Here is a 21,637-nt window from a genome sequence, read left to right as displayed (position 1 = left end):
CTTTGAAGTCCCTTTGTTTGGGAGGCCAAGGCAGGTGGATCACCTGAGGTCAGCCTGACTAACATGGTGAACAAAATACTAAAAATACTACTAAAAATACAAAATTAGCCGAGTGTGGTGGCACATGCCTGTAATCCCAGCTACTCGGGAGGCTGAGGCAGGAGAATTGCTTGAACCCGGAAGGCAGAATTTGCAATGAGCAAGATTGCACCACTGCACTCCAGCCTGGGCAACAAGAGCAAAACTCCACCTCAAAAAAAAAAAAATCCCTTTGTTATAGTAGGTAGTTATTCAGACATGAGCAGGGCAGGAGAGCCCCCTGCCCCACCAGGAATGTCAGACAACCATCAGGTGATGGTCAGGCAGATGTTACACTGTCTCTCTAAAATAGTAATTGGTCAAAGCCAGCACCAGCAAAGGCAGTCTCCCTATAGATAGAAATATCTGAAACTGGTGATCAACAGTTTCCCGATAAAATCTCAGGGGTCAGGCAAGTAGGCTCAAGTATGTGCACTAAGAGGCAAAATGTCAGAGTTCAACTGGTATGTGATCTAGGAACACTTGACTGGTCAAGAAGGAATGCTTCAAGTGAGCATGTGTACAGCTCCAGTAAACACACTGTGCATGCAGCCCCTCCCACGTGCTGGGAGACCACTGCGCATGCGGAATGCCAGCAAAAAAAACCAAACAAACAAACAAAAAAACCGCAATCCAAAGGTCAAACCAGGCACTTGAATCTCTCAAATCACCTGCTTGGCACTTTTCCAAGTGTTCTTTACTTTCATTCCTGCCCTAAATCTTGTCTCGGTCTCTCACTCTGCCTTATGCCTTTCAGTTGAATTCTTTCTTCTGAGGGGGCAAGAATTGAGGCTGCTGCAGACTGATATGGATTTGGTACTGCTAACACCTACTGGTTGGGACCACAGGAATAGAACTAGAAATGGAAAAAAGATAGCATTCACCACATCCCAATCCTGAATCCAAGAGTCTGAGATAGTCCCCCACTCCTATCCCAGGCTTAGAGGATTAGATGAATCCCCTAGAAGGAAGACTCTTCCTTGAAACATTTCTTTCTATCTGCCTGTAGCTATTGGGATAGTTCGGGAAATCCACAGGGACAGTTCAAGTCACCTTTGTCCTCTACTTTCTGTTGCATTCTCAGCCTTGTTCTCTTTTCAGAAACTGCTTGGTAACTATTATATAGCTGAAGAAGAGCATTCTGACCTCTGCCCTGGGACTTCCTGGATCCTCCCCTTCTTGTAAATACAAGGGCAGAGCTGGCATCCCGGGGAGCCAGGAAGCAGTGAGCCCAGGAGTCTCGGCCAGTCCTGCCTGCCCACCAGGAGGATGAAGGTCTCCGTGGCTCTCCTCTCCTGCCTCATGCTTGTTGCTGCCCTTGGATCCCAGGCCCAGGTTACAAATGGTGAGTCCAGGGAGCTTTCTCCCAGGCGACCAGGTCCATGGTAACTCAGGCTCTGGGACAGAGACACATTGTGACTACTCTCCAGCCCAGACATGGTTGTGGAACTTATTTAAAAACCACCAGCAGAGTGTAGACCTGGCTCTGTCTGCAGCCTTTGGACCCTTGGAGGGGGAAATGTATACACGTGACTGGTCCCATTTGGGGCCAGTTATTTCCCTTTTCACAGCAAAAATTATCTGATTCTTTCTCTTAGCTGATATTTTAGCTGGCACAAAAGAACTGTAATTAAATTGTAAATTTGCAAAAAGAATCATAGAAGTTTACAGTGCTAGAACTGCTATCTACCATCTGGTGTAAAATTGTGATTTGGGAGAGGAAAAGGAACCAGCTAGGTAAGTGACTCACCCATGATCACTGTCTCATTTGTTCCTGTGGAATCTTAATTTGTGGCAGTGAATTTCAACACAAAGAGGCCAATGACATTGCAAAAAGAATGTATTATTTACATTTCCCAAGAGAAGGAGGTACACTGTGCCACACAGGGCCCCAAGGGAAGCACCCAGGGCAGGAGTCACAATCAGGAGAGAAGGGACGACCTATGCCAGAACCTTTATTGGGGTTTCCAGGGGGAAAGCAAGGCAGCCCAGAGCATAGGGTTTAGGGCTAGGTAGTCTGAATAAGCCTTTCAGGCTTTGGGATATAGGGATAGTCTCTAGTTGTCTAGTACTCGTCCTTAGGATGACTTAGAACCACAGAAATACTGGCTTGGTGTGTGAGAGTTAGCAAAGGAGGTGGCTGGGCACATGGGCTCAGGATTTGTTGATTTGTATATGAAAGGTCTAAACCCTTTGCTATCTCTATGCATTGGTTAGCCCTGCAACGGGCAGTCTCTCCCCAGCTGTCAAGACTTTTTTTTTTTTTTTTTTTTTTTGAGACGAAGTTTTGCTCTGTCTCCCAGGCTGGAGTGCAGTGGCAAGATCTCGGATCACTGCAACCTCCACCTCCCAGGTTCAGTTGATTATCCTTCCTCAGCCTATGAAGTAGTTGGGATTAAGGCACGCACCACCAAGCCCAGCTGATTTTTGTATTTTTTTTTAGTAGAGACGGGGTTTCGCCTTGTTGGCCAGACTAGTCTTGAACTCCTGGCCTCAGGTGATCTGCCCAGCTCGGCTTCCCAAAGTGTTGGGATTACAGGTGTGAGCCATCGTGCCTGACCACTGTAAAGATATTTTTTTTCTTTTTTTTTGAGACGGAGTCTCGCTCTGTCGCCCAGGCTGAAGTGCAGTGGCGTGATCTCAGCTCACTGCAAGCTCCGCCTCCCGTTTTCACGCCATTCTCCTTCCTCAGCCTCCTGAGTAGCTGGGACTACAGGCGCCCGCCACCACGCCCGGCTAATTTTTTGTATTTTTAGTAGAGATGCGGTTTCACCATGTTAGCCAGGATGGTCTCAATCTCCTGACCTTGTGATCCAGCCACCTTGGCCTCCCAAAGTTCTGGGATTACAGGCTTGAGCCACCGCACCTGGCCGCATTTTTCTATTTAGCATGATACAGATATGCAATCCCTTATCAAAATCCTATCAGGCTAGATGTATTTTGGAATACAGAATTTCTCTGGTTTTCAAAAGGTAATACAAGCTAGGCATGGTGGCTCACCTATAATCCCAGCACTTTGGGAGGCTGAGCCAGGAAAATTGCTTGACCCCAGGAGTTCAAGACCAGCCTGGGCATCATAGCAAGACCTCATCACTACAAAAAGTTAAACTATTGGCTAGGGATTGTGGCTCGTACCCGTAATCCCACCTTCTCAGGAGGCTGAGGCAAGAGGATCACTTGAGCCTAGGACCTCGAGGCTGCAGTGAGTTATGATCATACCACTGTGCCCCAGCCTGGGTGACAGAACAAGACCCTGTCTCAATTAAAAAAAAAAAAAAAAAAAAAAGTAATACATGCCTAGATGGTACTTATCCTTGGTGGGGCCAAGGAAGACTGTTTCAGTCAAACACAGCAATCTTTCTACAGCAAACATATGAATATTTCTGCTAACTGGGATGAATAAAGACCATAATAGACTCACTTCACTTAAGGGGATACTGTGCCACCATATGCGCTGATAAAACCTTTCAGTTTTCAGAGCCCTATAATAAAAAAATATTCCAGAAATGTGTAGAAAGACTTGTAGACTGTGTCACATCATGTAGATATTCCATTAACTGAACTGTGTTAGGTTCAGTTGCTTTTAGTATTTCAGAGTCAATACAAAGTTTTCATGTCTACATTTTCAAAAGGTCCCTGAAAAGTCTCAGGGCCCTCAAGGAATAAATGGGCCAGGAGGCAGGCCTAGAACCCAGACAGGTGGTGGTGGTCCAGCTTCAGAGCCTTTCTGCCTCAGGAGGGGGATGAGCAACGGGGTAGGTGGAGATGCTGAAACATACTGCTGCCACCCAGTGATTTCCTTCCCGGTCCTGTCTGTTTCTTCCAGATGCAGAGACAGAGTTCATGTCAAAGCTTCTACTGAAAAATCCAGTAGTTCTGAGCAGTAAGTGATCAGATACAGCATATACTTAAAAGCAGCCAGCAGGTGCAGGTCTGCACTATGGGATCCATTGTCCCTGTTTACAGAACAGGAGGAGAATGAGAGGGTCCTGAGGGTGGTGAACATCTCCAAGGAAGATCAAGATGGGCTAGGGGGACCCCCTCCATAAATGCTTTCTCTGTTCCCCTCTGGCTGCCCCAAGAGCCTGCTCCTTTGGAGAAGAAGGTGCTCTCTGGTGTCTGCAGGTGTCTGCAGATGCCTTCCCCTTCTGGGGGAAATGTTCCTGGTCCTGCTGTGGCCCACCATGTGCCTCAGACACACCGCACAACCCTGGGGAGGGTCTGAAGCAGGGAGATGCCAGCAAATGCTGGCCACGGAGGGGAAACATGTCTTCCGAGGCTTATGCCTTCTCATCCTGCACAGTGCTTTCGAGGAGAAAGATTGGCCCTCAAATGACCCTTTCTCTTGCTGCAGGCTTTCACCTTGCTACTGACTGCTGCATCTCCTACATCTCACAAAGCATCCCGTGTTCACTCATGAAAAGTTATTTTGAAACGAGCAGCGAGTGCTCCAAGCCGGGTGTCATGTAAGTGCCAAGCTCACCAACCATGTGTTGGGGAAGAAGCAGCCCACAGCGTCTTGCAGGGAGGACCCGATGGATGGGCGTCCATTGGGTTCCACCCTCTGGATCCTGCCAGGTACGGGGCAGCTGTGTCCTTACTAGGATCCTGCAGGGCATCAGGGATGAGACACTCCCAATGGAGAGGAGATAGGGGAGGAAGAAGAAAGCAGGCACAAGGCTGCCCAAGGACACTTCCATAAGTCATTAAGGAGTCCCACAGGCTGAGAGGGTCTCAAGAGGACACTGTCCCTGAGCTGCCATCAGCAGAGAAAGGAAAAAACAAGCTGTGTTGACTGGGAAATCTGAGGAGCAGGGAGGATGGGGCCCCCTGTCTCCCTCTGCTTGGGAGAAAGTTTGTAATCTTTCTCTCCCTTATTCCCCAGCTTCCTCACCAAGAAGGGGCGACAAGTCTGTGCCAAACCCAGTGGTCCGGGAGTTCAGAATTGCATGAAAAAGCTGAAGTCCTAACCAATATAATAATAAAGAGACAAAAGAGGCCAGCCAACCACCTCCAACACCTCCTGTGAGTTTCTTGGCCTGAATTACTTTAAATATATATATATTGTTGTGTCTGCTAATGGAAGTCATGCATCTAATAAAGAGTATTCAATTTTTAACTTTGCTTGAGTTTTAAGAGGAAATAAACTAATATAAAACTGAAGAAACTGCTAAGCCCCAACAGGATTAAATACAAATTCACTTTATATCTCATCTTCTCCTTTCTACTGAAATAACTAATCTTCAAAGGCTTGGTTACAATTTCAAGAAAGCTTCTTTTACTCCATCATTTGCCCAGTTCACACCATTTTCTAGTGTACTTAACATTTGATCCATTATAATCCCATAACAATTCTTATTTTTTCCCACGATTTCCTTTTGATATTTTTCTATTAACCAAAAGAGAAATACTTTTTGTTTCCTTATCATTCCATATTTGCACTTGCATATTTACACCATCTGTTTCATGGTAACTACTTCATTCTTTGAGACAGTCTCCAAGGACCTTCTAACTTCCTATTCCAACTTGCAGAAATGCTTTCTAGACCTGCCAAAATAATAATAATAATAATAATAATGTCATACTGGGATTTCTTCTTATTACACACCTGAGTTCTTTCCACCATGACAGGCAGCCCACAACTTCCTCTTCCTCTTCCTTCCTTCCTAAAATGGTTTATTTTTCATTTTGCTAGAATATCCTTGAACTGCCTTCTGCTTTAAAAGATGACAAAGGCAAACACTCTCCTTTGCTCCATATGTGCCAGGGCAGGCGTCCCCAACTCAGGCTTGGCCAATCTATGCTCCCTTCCAGAGATCTGAGCCTGGAACAAGTGTTGCAGAGAAGCAGAAAAACAGAGGACTCCATCCAGGTGACACTGGTGGTGGCAACAGCTTCCAGAGTCTGGAAGCAGCAGTGCCAGCACACATACCCCATGACCAGTGCTGGAGGTCAGCAATGCTAACCACAATGCCCAGCAGCAGTGACAGCATTCACACCAGTTGACTCTTGTGGCATGAGTTTGGATGTGGCATTGGAGCTGGTCTCTCTAGGATTCGACCTCCGCCTCCCAAGTTCAAGCAATTCTCCTGCCTCAGCCTCCCTAGTAGCTGGGATTACAGGTGCCCGCCACCACACCCGGCTAATTTCTGTATTTTTAGTAGAGACAGGGTTTCGCCATGTTGGCCAGGCTGGTCTTGAACTCCTAACCTCAGATGATCTACCCACCTTGGCCTCCCAAAGTACTGGGATTACAGGCATGAACCACTGCACTCAGCCTCTACCTAGTTTCCAAGTCTTCCTGACACTACCCAAAATCTTTTCAGTGAAGTCCTTTTTGCTTAATCAACCAGAGTCAGTTTCTATTGCTTTCCAACAAAAAACTCCAACTGATATGAACAATAAACTTTCTGGGACTTTGAAGGTCTAAAAACTTTGTTCTTAAAGTTTGAAAATGGTTCAACTGAATATGAAAGTTCATGTTGAAAATAATTTTCTTTCAGAACAATGTAGACATTCTTCAATTGTCTTCTAGCATCTCAGACAGGGCCAAAATTCCAAAGCCAGTTGATCTTTTATTCCTTAGTAAGAAAAAAAAATTTTAGACCCTCTGGGAATTTTTAGAATATTTTTCTTTTTCTATTTCCTTTATTTTTATAATTTCAACTTTTATTTTGGATTCAGCAGTTACATGTGCAGGTTTGTTACCTGGGTATATTGCATGAAGTCTGGGGTACAGCTGATCCCATCACCCAGGCACTGAGCATAGTACCCAATAGTTTTTCAACCCTTGCCCCCTTCTCTCCCTCCCTCCTCTAGTAGTCCCCAGTGTCTATTGTTGCCATCTTTATGTCCAAGTGTAACCAATGTTTAGCTCCCACTTATAAGTGAAAACATGCAGCATTTGGTTTTCTGTTCCTGCATTAATTCAGTTAAGATAATGGCCTCCAACTTTATCCATGTTGCTCCAAAGGACATGATTTCATTCTTTTTATGGCTACCTAGGAAGTGCCTCATGGTGTATCTGTACCACATTTTTGTATGCAATCCACATTGACGGGTACCTAGGTTGATTCCATGTCTTTGCTACTGTGAATAGTGCTCTGATGAACATACGAAGGCATGTGTCTTTTTTTGTACAATGATTTATATTAGTATATACCCAGTAATGGGATTGCTGGGTTGAATGGTAGTTTGGTTTTAAGTTATTTAAGAAATCACCAAACTGCTTTTCACAGTGGCTGAACGAATTTACATTCCCACCAACAGTGTATATCTGTTCCGTTTTTCTCTGCAGCCTCATCGGCATGTTATTTTTTTTGACTTTTTACTAATAGCTATTCTGACTGGTGTGAGACGGTAACTCATTTTGGGTTTGATTTGCATTTCTCTGATGATTAGTGATGTTGAGCATTTTTTCATGTGTTTGTTGCCTGCTTATATGTCTTCTTTTGAGGAATGTATGTTCATGTCTTTTGCCCATTTTTTAATGGAGTTATTTGTTTTTGGCTGTTCAATTGTTTAAGGCACTTATAGATTCTGGATATTAGACCTTTGTTGGATGCATAGTTTGCAAATATTTTTTCCCATTCTGTAGGTTTTCCGTTTACTCTGTTGATGAGTTTCTTTTGCTGTACAGAAGCTCTTGAGTTTAACTGAGCACTTGTCAATTTTTGTTTTTACTGCAATTGCTTTTGGGGATTTAGTCATAATTTATTTGCCAAGGCCAATGTCCAGAATGGTGTTTCCTAGGTTTTCTTCTAAGATTCTTATCGTTTGAGGTCTTATATTTGAATTTTGAATCCATCTTGAGTTATTTTGTGTATAAGGTGAAAAATAGGGGTCCAGTTTCATTCTTATGCACATGGCTAGCCAGCTATCCCAGGACCATTTATTGAACAGAGAAATCCTTACCCCTTTGCTTATTTTTGTTGACTCTGTCAAAGATCAGATGACTGTAGGTGTGCAGCTTTATTTCTGGATTTTCTATTCTGTTCTACTGGTCTATGAATCTGTTTTTGTACCAATACCATGCTGTTTTGTTTACTGTAGCCTCATAGTGTACTTTGAAATCTGGTAATATGATGCCTCTAGGTTTGCTCTTTTTGTTTAGGATTGATTTGGCTATTTGGGCTCTTTTTATTGGTTCCATATGAATTTTAGAATAGTTTTTCTAGTTCTACGAAAAATGACATTGGTAGTTTGAGAGAAACAGCATTGAATCTGGAGATTGCCTGGACAATATGGCCATTATAATGATATTGATTCTTCCAGTCCGTGAGCATGGAATATTTTTCCATTTGTTCATGTCATATATGATTTCTTTCAGCAGTGTTTTATAATTTTCATTGTAGAGATCTTTCACCTCCTTGGTTACATGTATTCCTGAGTGTGTGTGTGTGTGTGTGTGTGTGTGTGTGTGTGTGTGTGTGTGTGTATGGCTATTGTAAATGAGATTGCATTCTTGATTTGGCACTCAGCTTGAATGTTATTGGTATATAAAAATGCTACTGGTTTTTGCACATTGATTTTGTATGCTGAAGCTTTACTGAAGTTGTTTATCAGTTCCAGGAGCCTTTCGGCAGAGGCTTTAGGATTTTCATATCATTGGTGATGTTGTCAGCTTAATGTCTGGCAGACAGAGTAAGGGGATAGGGATGGGGGTAGGTTTTCTTGTCCTTGACCAGCAGTTATCCAGGGCACTGTCCAATTCTCTCTCTGGCCCACTGTCCTCTCCAAGAGGTTCCCACAGCAAATATCTCTTTTTATTTTGAGAACTGTGCTTGTAGCTTTATCCTGGGGCAAATGCCCTACCTGACTATCCTGAATGGGAACTAGCAAGGTCATGGCGTATTCACTCAACCTGAATGTCTTCTCCCAGTACCCACTGACTCTGATCGTCACATTATCCAGGATTCTGCTGGGAAAATCCTCTTTTGTCTATGATCTTCTCCTTCACCTATATGAGGATACGTGTTTTTTTCAGCCTTCTTGTGATCTGCCATCAAGCTGACCCATGTTCTTTTTTTTTTTTTCTCTCTCTCTCTTTTTTTTTTTTTTTTTGAGATGGAGTCTTGCTCTGTTGCCCAGGCTGAAGTGTAGTGGTGTGATCTCAGTTCACTGTAACCTCCACCTCTCGAGTTCAAGCAATTCTCCCGCCTCAGCCTCCTGAGTAGCTGGGATTACAGGTGCCTGCCACCACGCCCAGTTAATTTTTGTAGTTTTTATAGAGGGGTTTCACCATGTTGGCCAGACTGGTCTCAAACTCCCGACCTCAAGTGACCTACATGCCTCGGCCTCCCAAAGTGCTGGGATTACAGGTGTGAGCCACCACGCCGACCCCATGGTCTTTATATAGAGCAGAAATGTCTCACTTTATGGTAGACCAATGTCATCTTTTCTGACTCCTTACTGCTACTATGAATTCTATTTATTTTTATATTTCTTCTGTCATTTCAACAGGATTTACAGAGATGAAAAAGACAAACACAGATGCTCAGAGTTCTGGCTTACTTTGCTTGTTCGTTTTGTTTATTGAGACAGGGTCTCACTCTGTCACCCAGTCTGGAGTGCAGTGGCACAGTCTTGGCTCACTCGCCTTTACTCAACCTCCTGGGTTCAAGTGATTCTCTCAACTCAGTCCCTGAGTAGCTGGGACTACAGGCGTGTGCCACCCCACACCCAGCTAGTTTTGTTTATTTTTTGTAGAGACACAGTCTCACTTGTTGCTCAGGCTGGTCTTGAACTCCTGGGCTCAAGTAATCCTCCTGCCTCGGCTTCCCAAAGTATTGGTATTACAGATGTGAGCCACCACACCTGGCCTCTGGCATACATGTTGATCCAGTTATGATCTTTTATGTTGCTCTCACTGCTCCACTGAATGCTGTTGAATTCAGAAGCTTTGAGTTGAAAGCAGCTCACTGGTACCTAAATATATGACTAGGGGATGGCAATCAAGAAGCTTCTGGATTCTCCATGGAGATTTTGTCTCAGAGTCTTAGAAGAAAATTTAAATGGTCCTAGACCTAAGTAGGATTCATGTGGTTTCACTGGTTTCTCTCTGACAGGTCAAGTTTTTAGCTTAAAAGGATGAAATGAGGAGGGAGAGCGTCTGGGCAGTGTGGATGCCAAAGGGTCACTTATGAAGGTGTTGGGTCATGACAATGGCAACTCAACAGAAATGAGGGATAAAAACCAAGACTTCCTTTTTTTTTTTTTTTTTTTCTCCTCTGTCACGTAGGCTGGAGCGCAGGGGCGCAATCTCGGCTCACTGCAACCTCCACCTCCTGGGTTCAAGTGATTCGCCTGCCTCAACCTCCTGAGTAGCTGGGATTACAGGGACCCACCCCCACAGCAAGCAGATTTTTTTATTTTTAGTAGAGACAGGGTTTTTCCATGCTGGCTGGGCTGTTCTCAAACTCCTGACCTCAAATGATCTGCCTGCCTCAGCCTCCCAAAGTTCTGGGATTATAGGCGTGAGCCACCCACCAGACCCAGCCCAGGATTTTCCATTCTAACCAAGCATCTAGCCACTCACAGAAGGTCTTTGAGGTCTTGGAGGGGACAAAAACATGTTATGTGCAGGTTAATTGCATAATACATACTCTGCTCTCACAATTCCTCAGAAACAGCGTGTTCTTTTTTGCTTCCTTGCTTTGTGTGGTTCCCTCTGCCAGGCATGCCCTCCTCTCAACTCTGCCCAGCAAAACTCAACCCAACCTTAATGGCTTAGATTAGATGCTACCATAAAACTTTCCCCCTTCATCCCAGCCAGAAGGACTCACCTCCATTTCTCTGGAATCTTGAAGCGTATTTATTGCCATTCAAAAAGATTATTATTAAGTGGCTACTTGAGGTTATGCATTGTGCTAGGCACGAGGAAAACCATGAAAACCAAACAAAGTAGACTATTGCCCTTCAAGAAAATGTCAGTCCAGGGCCGGGCACTGTAGCTCACGCCTGTAATCCTAGCACTTTGGGAGGCCGTGGTGGGCAGAACACCTGAGGTCAGGAGGTCAAGATCAGCCTGGCCAACATGGTGAAACCCCTTCTCTACTAAAAATACAAAAAGTAACCAGGCGTGGTGGTGCGCAACTGTAATCCCGCTACTCGGGAGGCTGAGGCAGGAGACTTGCTTGAACCCGGAAGGCGGAGTTTGCAGTGAGCCAAGATCATGCCACTGCACTCCAACCTGGGTGACAGAGTAAAACTCTGTCTCAAAAAAAAAAAGTCAGTTTATAGAGAAGACTGAAAATAAGAATAAGAATGATGCTTGGGGGCAAAAGTCATACCTAATTCATTGCTAAGTCTCCAAACTTTTATGCAACATTGGAGCAAAAAGAGGAGGATATTTATACTAGAGGCAACCAGCCTGGGACTCAAGTCTCCCCAGGCCCTAGTTGGACTGCCCAGGGACTGAAGAGACCAACATAATATTGAAACACAGCATTTAGAAAGCTGTGTGATATCCGCATGTTCTCACTCATAGGTGGGAACTGAACAATGAGATCACTTGGACTCCGGAAGGGGAACATCACACACTGGGGCCTATCACGGGGAGGGGGGAGGGGGGAGGGATTGCATTGGGAGTTATACCTGATGTAAATGACGAGTTGATGGGTGCTGATGAGTTGATGGGTGCAGCACACCAACATGGCACAAGTATACATATGTAACAAACCTGCACGTTATGCACATGTACCCTAGAACTTAAAGTATAATTAAAAAAATAATAAATAAATAAATAAATAAAAGGACAACCAAAAAAAAAAAAAAAAGAAAGCTGTGTGATAGATAGGGCTTCTGAAACTTTAGCATGCATAAAAGTCACCAGGAAGGCTTGTGAAAACACAGACTGTGGGCTCCCACCCGCAGAAATCTGGTTCAGTAGGACAGGGGTAAGACCAAAGAATCAGCATGTTTAACAAGTTTCCTGGTAATGCTGATGCTACAGAATGCAGTGGAAATTTGAAGAGAACTTTTGTAACTTCACCAGTGTTTGCAGTATTCTAAAAGGCACATATTTCTTTAGTAATCAAAAAATAAAAGAGTTGAAAACTGCATCTTCATTGTCTTTTCAAGGATGTGTAACAAAATGGGCCAGTTCTTCACTTGTGTTAATATTTGATTTTTTTTATGACGAAGCTCATCAAAGCTGTTTAATTATAAAATAAATATAAAATTGGAAAAAGTTTTAAACATGGCTAGTCTGATAATCAATTTGGAATTTTTAAAGGTAAAAATCTTGAGCTGGGCTCAGTGGCTCATGCCTATAATCCCAGCACTTTTGGAGGCCTAAGTGAGCAGGTCCCCTGAGGCCAGGAGTTTGAGACTAGCCTGGCCAACATGGCAAAAACCTCCTCTCTAGTAAAAATGAAAAAATAAGCCAAGTGTGGTGGTGTGCACTTGTAGTCCCAGTTACTTGGTAGGCTGAGGTGGAAGGATCACTTGAGCCCAGGAGGTTGAGGCTGCAGTGAGCCGAGATCACACCACTGTACTCCAGCCTGGAGTGACAGAGTGAGACCCTGTCACAAAAAAAAAGAAAAAAGAAAAAAAAGGAAAAATATTGGAAATTGTACAAAATAGTTGGAAAAAAAAGTGCATAGAAGTCATTTTAAAAATCTAAATAGAGGGCTGGGCATGGTGGCTTATGCCTATAATCCTAGCACTTTGGGAAGCCAGGAGTTCAAGACCAGCCTGGCCAATAAGGTGAAACCCCGTCTCTACTAAAATACAAAAACCAGCCAGGTGTGGTGGCAGGTGCCTATAATCCCAACTACTCGGGAGGCTGAGGCAGAAGAATCACTTGAACATGGAAGGCAGAGGTTGTGGTGAGCCGAGATCATACCACTGCACTCCAGTCTGGGCAACAAAGCAAAACTCCATCTCAAAGAAAAAAAAAAAAAATCTAAATAGAGCTTCACAGAAATCATCAAGACATAAAATAGGAAATAGAAACATCCATATTTTTATTCTTTTTAGAACCAGAGACAAGATTTAAAAGTAATATAACTCATCCCCTCAACTGAGGGCTCAACCAGGGCCAGGGCAGAGAAGATGATGCACATGGTTGAGACCAGTGGGACCAGAGGCCAGAATACAGCCAGCGTGGCCAGGAGATTTGTTACATACAGGGAACTCAGCAAATAAGTACATACATTGAAGTTAATGGGAGCAGGAGTCCCTATTGTTAGAGAAGGGAGGGAAACACAGAAACGGGAAAGACTGAAATAACTCTGTGGCGTTGACTTGGAATTGGACATAGTGGTATAAACTTTTGTTTATTCATGTAGCTAGAAAGAGGATATAGAAATTGCTAATAATAGGCTGGACGCAGTGGCTCACGCCTGTAATCCCAGCACTTCGGGAGGCCAAGGCTGGTGGATCACCTAAGGTCAGGAGTTCAAGACCAGCCTGGCCAACATAGTGAAACCCCATCTCTAAAACTACAAATATTACTTGGGCGTGGTGACCTGCACCTGTAGTCCCGGCTACTCGGGAGGGTGAGGCAGGAGGATCACTTGAACCCCCGAGGCAGAGATTGCAGTGAGCCGAGATTGCACCACTTCACTCCTGGGAAACAGAGTGAGACTCCATCTCAAAAAAAAAAAAAAAAGAAATTGCTAATAATATATGAAATAGATATACTTGAAATAGACATAAATTTAAGTACATATTTATACATATATGCTTACATATATTTCCAAGTTCTAGCTACTGAAAGCCCAGACCTAAAAGTGATGCCATTCTCATAGCAATGAACACAACAAGCACTCAGATTTTGGTTTCTCAAAATCATTTTTTAGTGAAAGAAACTGAGACTCATGGAAGAAATGGCTAATTCCAGAGCTGGGCCAAGGAAAGTACAAAATTATTCTGGAACATCTATTTGTGCCAAAAAGTAAGAAAACAAGAGTAAAGAATAAACCCTAGAACTTTCTAGGAAGGGGAAACACCAGATCACCACAAATGAAAGTTTCAGAAGAAACATATTTTTGGCCAGGCACAGTGGCTCAAGCCTGTAATCATAGCACTTTGGGAGGCCGAGGTGGGCAGATCACGAGGTCAGGAGATCGAGACCATCCTGGCTAACATGGTGAAACCCCGTCTCTACTAAAAATACAAAAAAATTAGCCGGGCGTGGTGGCAGGCGCCTGTAGTCCCAGCTACTCAAGAGGTTGAGGCAGGAGAATGGCGTGAACCTGGGAGGTGGAGCTTGCAGTGAGCCGAGATCGTGCCACTGCACTCTAGCCTGGGCGACAGAGCGAGATTCCGTCTCAAAAAAAAAAAAAAAGAAAAAAAAAGAAACATGTTTTTATATAACATTGTAGAATTCTATACACAATAAAAATATCAATCAAGTATGAGGGCTAAATAATGACCTCTTCAGACAAGCATGAACTCAGAAGGTTTATGTCCTACAGATCCTTCCTGTACTATTCAGTTTTTTAACTCAATATATATATGTGTTGCTTTGAAAAACATTTTTAAATATTTTTAAAATAGGGGCTTCATATTCAACAGGGGGCAACGGGAGGACATTTAAGGTCTCTAATTATGTTGCTACCAAATTTCATTCATCTGGTTGTATTGCAATTCTCCTTTACTTTTTTTTAGTCCCTCTTTGAGTTCTGAGACTTCTGGGATCATGGTCATCTTCATTCCCTGCCTCCAAGCATAGCCCAGGACTTGGCATATGATACTGTGTCAAAGAAGTGATATGGTCACAAAACCTATTCCTTTTTCCTCCTGGGCATACAGATGATGTATATTTTCCATCCCTTTGTCATTATGGTGGAGCCAGGTTACTTGATGCTGGCCATGGAATGTGGGTGAAAGTAATTTGTACCATTTTCAGAACTAATCCACAAAAATCTCCCAATCCTCCTCTGCCTCTCCCTTTTTGTATCAAGCTTGGAGGCCTTGTGCTGAAAACGGTGGCATCCAAGATAGAAACAGGCCTGGTTCCTGAACGAGTACATGGAAGATCCCAACACACACGCCATCATCCCACTACTGACCCACGCTGGACTGTAACATGAGCAAGAAATAAACTTTTATTTAATTAGTCTGCTGGACTGTTTATGATAGCAGTTGGCATATACAGACTAATGTAGGTAGGAACTCAATACTTGCTGGAAGAGTACAGACACTTCCTGTAAGGCTCCTAGAAACAGCATGGCAGGTTGGCTAGTCTCCACAAAACAAGAAGCAAGCATTATTTCTTTCCGACTCACTCTGCCCATAAACAACTTGCTTCCTGAGATTGTTCCTAATAACAACTGTTATCATTTAACTTGAAGGGTTTACATAATGTTGTTATTGATGATAAGAAATATAGAAAATTTCTGGCCAGGTGCGGTGGCTCAAGCCTGTAATCCCCGCACTTTGGGAGGCCAAGGTGGGTGGATCACGAGGTCAGGAGATCGAGACCATCCTGGCTAACCCGGTGAAACCCCGTCTCTACTAAAAAATACAAAAAACTAGCCGGGTGAGGTGGCGGGTGCCTGTAGTCCCAGCTACTCAGGAGGCTGAGGCAGGAGAATGGCGTAAACCTGGGAGGCGGAGCCTGTGTGAGCTGAGATCTGGCCACTGCACTCCAGCCTGGGCAACAGAGCGAGACTCCGTCTCACAAAAAAAAAAAGAAATATAGAAAATTTCTAATCAATGACTGTCTCCACAACTAACCATGAGATTTCAGCCATTTCCTATAAGATGCACATATGTAGCCCTGGCTCAATGTGTTTATTCATCCTTCTTTTAAAATATGTATTCATAAGCACCTGGTATACACTAGATTCTGTGTGAATGGGCAAAGGCAAACAATAGATATTCTCCGCCCTGATGATTCAGATGAGGAGAGGAGATTAAATAGCCATCTAACCACATCAACAAGCAGAATGGGGGATGTGCCCCCAAGAACAGCATGGCGAGGGCACTAAGCTGAAAGCCTGCAGAGATGAGATTTGTCCTGCAGCCAAATCACTGTGTGAATGTGAGCAAGTTACTGGCCCTTTTTGATTCCCAGCTTCCATTCAGTAAAAGGCCAGTTTAGACGAATCAAATGGCAAAAACATAGCATGCAAGCTGCACTGCAACAGAAACTGCACGTCAGTCACAGCATAGCTTCCCCTCAGAATTATTTCCAACACAGAGCTCCAGTGCCATTCCCCTACTAATCAATGAAATCTACTAGCTATCCCTGAATTAGACATTTTCTAACGTTCCCACCAAGCTTCTCTGTAGCGAAAGTCAGAGAAACCAGAAGGTCCCAAAGAGATCCACTATCTGATCTCAGAAAGGACTAAGACTAAAGGCTTTGTAGAGAACCCATAAGCTTTTGCAGAGCTCCGTTGGGAGTCTCATGTTTCTTTATGGCATAATGGATAAAAATACAGACCTGGAAGCCAGACCTCCTGAGACTGAACCCCAGTTCCATTTACCAATTGTCCAAAGCTTAGGCTTTGATTCTGAGCCTGTTTCTTCAACTGCTATTCTAAAGGTTAAATAGGCCAATATTCATAAAGCATCTGGGACAGTGGCTTGTGTGTATAGCAACTGTTATGTAAATGAATTATCTACTGAGCACCACAGCACTTCTGCACCCCATGGTGTGGTGACCAGGGTGGAGATGAGACTAAGAACTGCAGGTTCTGCTTACGAGTTTAAGTTAGCATTTCCCAGTCTTGACCAATGAGACCAGACTCGGAGGAGTCCAGGCCTCATTCCACTACCCCAAACACCCTCTAGTCTCTAGATGAACAGATCCTGAGTCTCCAGGTTCCACGTGGCCTGTTCTAAGGCCTGAGATGCAATTAGATCCAGGACACATCCAGCCTTGAGATCTTTTGCTAAGTCGGAGACAGTGCCCCCAGCCCTGTGCTCACGTTCATGCCTAGGGAAAGGCTTATATCAACAGAGCTGAACTTCTTCCCACTGGGGATGGAAGACCATTTCCTCCCTTAAGCCTGGGCTCTCTCTGCTTCCTTCACACCACTGTCAACAAATGTACAGGATATGAAATCTCTGAGGCATCGCTGCTTTCCTACTTCCCTTCCAAATCTCAGCTCCCTTACTTTAAAAACTATTTGGCCTCAATGATCATTTCTCAACAATTCCTCACCGCAGGAGCCTCAGAAGCCCCCATCAAGCCAGCTCTCCTCCTGCAACAGCTTCCCACAGCATGAAGGTCTCCTTGGTTGCCATTTCCTTCTTCCTGCTCATCACTATCGCCCTAGGGACCAAGACTGAATCCTCCTTTCGTGACTGCAATGCCTTGTCTTCCTTCCAACCTAGTCCCTGCAGGGAAATGAGCAGGAGTGAGGTTGGGCTCAGGGGGGAGACCAGGAGCAGAGACTCGAAAAGGAGGGCTGGTATCTTCTTGAAATTGTGTGTATAGCAACCATTATATAAATGAATTATCTACTGAGTGCCACAGTACTTTACCCCATGGTGTGGTGAGCAGGATGGAGATGAGACTTAGGACTGTAGGTTCTGCTTAAGAGTTTAAGTTAGGATCTCCCAGCCTTGACCAATGAGATCCGACTTGGGAGACTCCAGGCCTCATTCCACTACCCCAAATGCCCTCTAGTCTCCAGATAAACAGATCCTGAATCTCCAGGCCTCACGTGGCCTTGATCTCTTATCACTGCCCCCCAGGACCAGTCCCCCCTTGCCCTCAAGGACATGGAATGAGGCCAGCCTGCCTCTCTACTTCCTCAATTTCTCTGTCTTTGCCACTAAGCAAGAGTGGCTCACCCCATGTGGGGGATATTTCCTCAGGGAGATTAGGAGCAGTCTCTTGAGCCTCTCAAGGGCATTTTTCTATTGGCCTCCTGAGGTTTGGGCCCAGCTGCTTCCAGCGTCACTTATGCCCAGTGAGTGCAGCATTGCTTGGGTATAGGCTGGGGGGAAACATGACAGTATGGGGTCCCTCCTAGGCCCCCTTTTCTCAGCTGATTTCTTAGAATAAGCTGCCTTTGGAGACAACCAAAACTATTTATCACTCTTCCATTTTACCTACTCTTCTTTTCAGAAACTGGGGGGAAACAGAAGGTTGTTAAAATACAGCTAAAGTTGGTGGGTATGTGCACAGTTTGACTTGCCCTCTCCGATGTCATTTTTCAGCTCAGAGGAACAAGGTGGGAAAGTATAGGAGCTCCGAGTGGGTCTCAGGAAACAGGGGTCCCCTTATGCCGTTCTTTGGATAGTGAGGATGCTGCCTGGAATGGAGCTGGAAAACAGGACCAGCCCTTTCCACCCAGGCATCTGGCCACCCTCAGTGACCTCTGAGGCCATTGCGATGCACACCCAAGTTTCCATTCAGCAGGGTCACATAACATGCACACACCTGATTTCTCCACTCCATAACCACAACATGCGCCTGTTTGTACAGCGCTCTTGGCCTGCAATGTCCTTCCTGCTACCTCTATAATTCAAGCTTGGGGTGACTGCTGTCACCTCCTTGCTTCTACTATAAGAGCCATGAAACTTCTCAATCAGAAAATAGATGAAAAATCACCTAATCCGGTGATTTTTAAAACTTTTTAGACCAGAAAACCTTTTCTTCAAGCAAAATCCTCCACAGAGGCCCAATATGTAAAACAAACAAACAAAAAAAAAATGGATTGAGTAGGGTACAAGACACCACTCTTAAATGCAGCGGGGCCTCCACAATAGTCCCTGAGGCCCCAGAGCTCCAGGGAGCTCAGTGTAAAAACCACTGATCCAGTCCAAGGGCCTCATTTACAGAGGAGCAGAGGAGGGAACAGGGGGAAAGTAAAATGGCCACAGTACAAAGGAAGCACAGGCAAGGTTAGGTTAGGATTTGGGTGTCCTAACTCTGTGGCCATTGTCCTTGGGGCTTGCTGTGGGCATCCTGCTCTCTCTGCAGCTTGTTGGTTCAGTGGGGACAAGGGCAGGGTGGAGCACTAGGAGGGGCGGGTCTGCATTCCCAAATGGCGTGTCCCCAAATCCCTATTGGGATTTCTTCCAAATATTCCTCCTATTTGGAGCATCTTTCCCAAATAAGGCATGAGGACTGCATGACATTGGCCAAGTCCCTAGCCTTCTCTGCCAGACAGCCCCCAGAGATGCTGTGAGAAGATCTGAGCGTGCTGCTCTTCAACCCCGGAGTTGAAAGTCATCCGCCAGTCTTTCCAAGAGGGGTTGAAGAAAAGGAGGGAGGGTGATTGCTGATGAGGGAGGAGGAAAAAAGGAGCCCGGGAGTACTACAGAGAAGAAGAAGAGAAGATGAGAAAAGCCTACTCTCCCCTCCAAGTTCTGCGGGGCTGTTTCCTCCTTCCTTCCCTCCTCCATGCCCTCGGCTTGCAGGACCAGCCAATGGTATGGCCTTTAACATAGGGCCCCTCCTCAGCATCCAATGCTCTCTCCTCAGGGGGACCTTACCACCGTCAGAGTGCTGCCTCACCTACACTACCCACAAGATCCTGCGTCAGAGGATTATGGATTATTATGAGACCAACAGCCAGTGTTCCAAGCCCAGAATTGTGTAGGTGGCACACACACATCACACTGTGAGGAGAGGAAGCCAGCAGGGCCTCCTCGAGGGAGGCAGGGAGTGGTAGTGGAATGGGGACCCCCAGTGTACCTCGCAGGTGTGACTACACGGGAAGACGCAGCTGACAGGCAACCCGGGTGCTTTCTGGCTGGAGCCTGCAGGAGCCATGGGGAAGCTGACCCCATGGATTGGGGGAGGTGACAGAAAAGGGAGAAGAAGGCAAGGGGGCACTTCCTCGGGGGGACACAGAGACTAGATGGGTCTAGGGGTCCTAGGGACCGAAGAGCATGTCTCAGAGAGGAGACAGGCCCTAAGCGGCCTCTACCGAAGAAAGGAGAAGCAGTCTAGGTCAGGTGGGGAATTTAGGAGGCAGGGAGGATGGGCTCTCTCTTCCGGCCACTGGGCCCCTTGGTTTGTGATCCTTCTCCCTCTTGCTCCACAGCTGCATCACCAAAAGGGGCCATTCCATCTGCACCAACCCCAGGGACAAGTGGGTCCAGGACTATATCAAGCACATGGAGGAGAACTGAGTGACCCAGAGAGGGTGGAGAAGGCACAGCTCAGAGACCTAAAGGGAAGATGCCAAGGCCCCCTTCCTCCACCCACTCCTAACTCTCAGCCCCAGCCACCCTCTGGGAGCTTCCCTGCCTTGAATTAAAGACCACTTATGCCCTTCCCTGGCCTCATTCCTTTCTACTGGATTTACTCATTGGTCACGCACTGAGGACACCAGGGAGTCCAGCCCGGGTATGGCACCCTCGGCATCAAGCCTCACTCTGCAGAAGTTTCACTGGAGCCTGGTACAAAAAAATAGGTCAAGCCTGCAATGCGGGTAGTGAGAAGCAGAAAGTGAGAAAGAAAAGCAGCGTAAAGACTGTCTCCTCCTCAACAACAATATCAGACCCCGTTTTCTTAATGCTTTCTCTACTGCAAGCACTCTGCTAGGCAGTCTGTATGCATTATCTTATTTAAGCTTCATGACAAGTGTAAAAGCTAAGAATCGTCATTTGATGTTATAGGTAACACTTCATAAAGGGCTCTCTATAGCAGTCAAACTCCATAGTCCTTTTTTCCGTGCTGTTTCCAAGGTCTTTCTTCACTGCTGTCTGGAATAGGAGTGATTCATGAAGACATTTTACCTAATCTCTCCCCTTCGCTTACATACACCAGATTATGCTATATTGTTTTACTAACAGCCTTCAAGGTGGAAAAGGGTCCAGAGGCACCTGAAGAGAGAGGAGGCTGTGGGGCAGGTCCAGCCAGAGCCCAGGCCAGAGGGGCTGAAGCTGGAGCCCTAGAGCACAGACGCAGGTTGTCACGTGCACAGAGTTGGAGTGTCCCCTGCTGGTCATGGTAGGCCACGGGGGCACCTAGGAGGGATCAGCGGGCTGGCTACACCTAAAAACCGGTCCAAAGTCCAAGGTCCAAAGAGATAAATAAAAACACTGACAAATAAGTCAAATGGTCCAGCAACAAATGGGGACCCAAGGATCAGGCACACTGGTTTTTTTTTTGGAGTATTAGCATAAGCTGTGACATGAAAAAGTGTGAGGTCAATCATGTGGCCTTGGACTGGGAGGGGGCATATCCTTCTCAGAGGCAACTAAGCCCTACCCTTGCCTCAGTCTGGGCTCTGTAATCCTGCTTTGTGCTCATTCTCCCCAAGACTGATCACCTGGGGGAAGCTGGGGTGGTTCAACCCTGCCTGCCCCTTCCCCAACATACAGATGGCAGCAGGTAACATGGTGAAATCAAATAGATCTGGTTTTTCATCCTGCCTGTCCACCCAGGTGGACTTGGACAATTTATTTAGCCTCTAAGCCTCAGTAGTCCCAGGGAAGTCATCATCCATCGCTACTTCACTATTTTAAGGATTATATCAGATAGGGCATGTAAGGTAGCTGACACACATTCCTTCATGTGAATTCAAATTCTACTGAATTCAGCTCTGCACCAAGTCCCATCCTCCGCTGCCCTCTGTTTCAGCAAACACTGAGGCCTGTTGTTTCTCCTCCTCTACCCGCTCTGATGGGGTCAAGG

General features: G+C 45.4%; 2 protein-coding genes across 2 annotated transcripts; both read left to right on the top strand.

Moving 5' to 3' along the window:
- The first annotated feature begins 1,295 nt into the window (after positions 1-1,295).
- Positions 1,296-5,197, top strand: CCL15 (C-C motif chemokine ligand 15). Its single transcript, XM_005583495.4, has 4 exons — positions 1,296-1,423; positions 3,905-3,961; positions 4,433-4,544; positions 4,964-5,197. The coding sequence occupies exons 1-4, from the start codon at positions 1,348-1,350 to the stop codon at positions 5,046-5,048; spliced, it is 330 nt and encodes a 109-aa protein (XP_005583552.3). The 5' UTR covers positions 1,296-1,347; the 3' UTR covers positions 5,049-5,197.
- Positions 5,198-16,214: 11,017 nt separating this feature from the next.
- Positions 16,215-21,516, top strand: CCL14 (C-C motif chemokine ligand 14). The gene is made up of 4 exons (XM_015438191.4): positions 16,215-17,339; positions 18,113-18,164; positions 19,475-19,588; positions 20,040-21,516. The coding sequence occupies exons 1-4, from the start codon at positions 17,261-17,263 to the stop codon at positions 20,125-20,127; spliced, it is 333 nt and encodes a 110-aa protein (XP_015293677.2). The 5' UTR covers positions 16,215-17,260; the 3' UTR covers positions 20,128-21,516.
- The last annotated feature ends 121 nt before the right edge of the window (positions 21,517-21,637 follow it).

This window comes from Macaca fascicularis, chromosome 16 (assembly GCF_037993035.2).
Source record: "Macaca fascicularis isolate 582-1 chromosome 16, T2T-MFA8v1.1".
NCBI lineage: Eukaryota > Metazoa > Chordata > Mammalia > Primates > Cercopithecidae > Macaca > Macaca fascicularis.
This window is presented reverse-complemented; position numbering and strand designations above follow the sequence as displayed.

Excerpts from the sequence above, each read along its gene's own strand:
- CCL15 (XM_005583495.4), top strand. The coding sequence starts at position 1,348 with ATGAAGGTCTCCGTGGCTCTCCTCTCCTGCCTCATGCTTGTTGCTGCC. Across the intron at positions 1,424-3,904 it reads CCAGGCCCAGGTTACAAATG|ATGCAGAGACAGAGTTCATG; the intron begins GTGAGTCCAGGG and ends TGTTTCTTCCAG. Across the intron at positions 3,962-4,432 it reads AAATCCAGTAGTTCTGAGCA|GCTTTCACCTTGCTACTGAC; the intron begins GTAAGTGATCAG and ends CTCTTGCTGCAG.
- CCL14 (XM_015438191.4), top strand. The coding sequence starts at position 17,261 with ATGAAGGTCTCCTTGGTTGCCATTTCCTTCTTCCTGCTCATCACTATC. Across the intron at positions 17,340-18,112 it reads CAAGACTGAATCCTCCTTTC|AAACTGGGGGGAAACAGAAG; the intron begins GTGACTGCAATG and ends TCTTCTTTTCAG. Across the intron at positions 19,589-20,039 it reads TGTTCCAAGCCCAGAATTGT|CTGCATCACCAAAAGGGGCC; the intron begins GTAGGTGGCACA and ends CTTGCTCCACAG.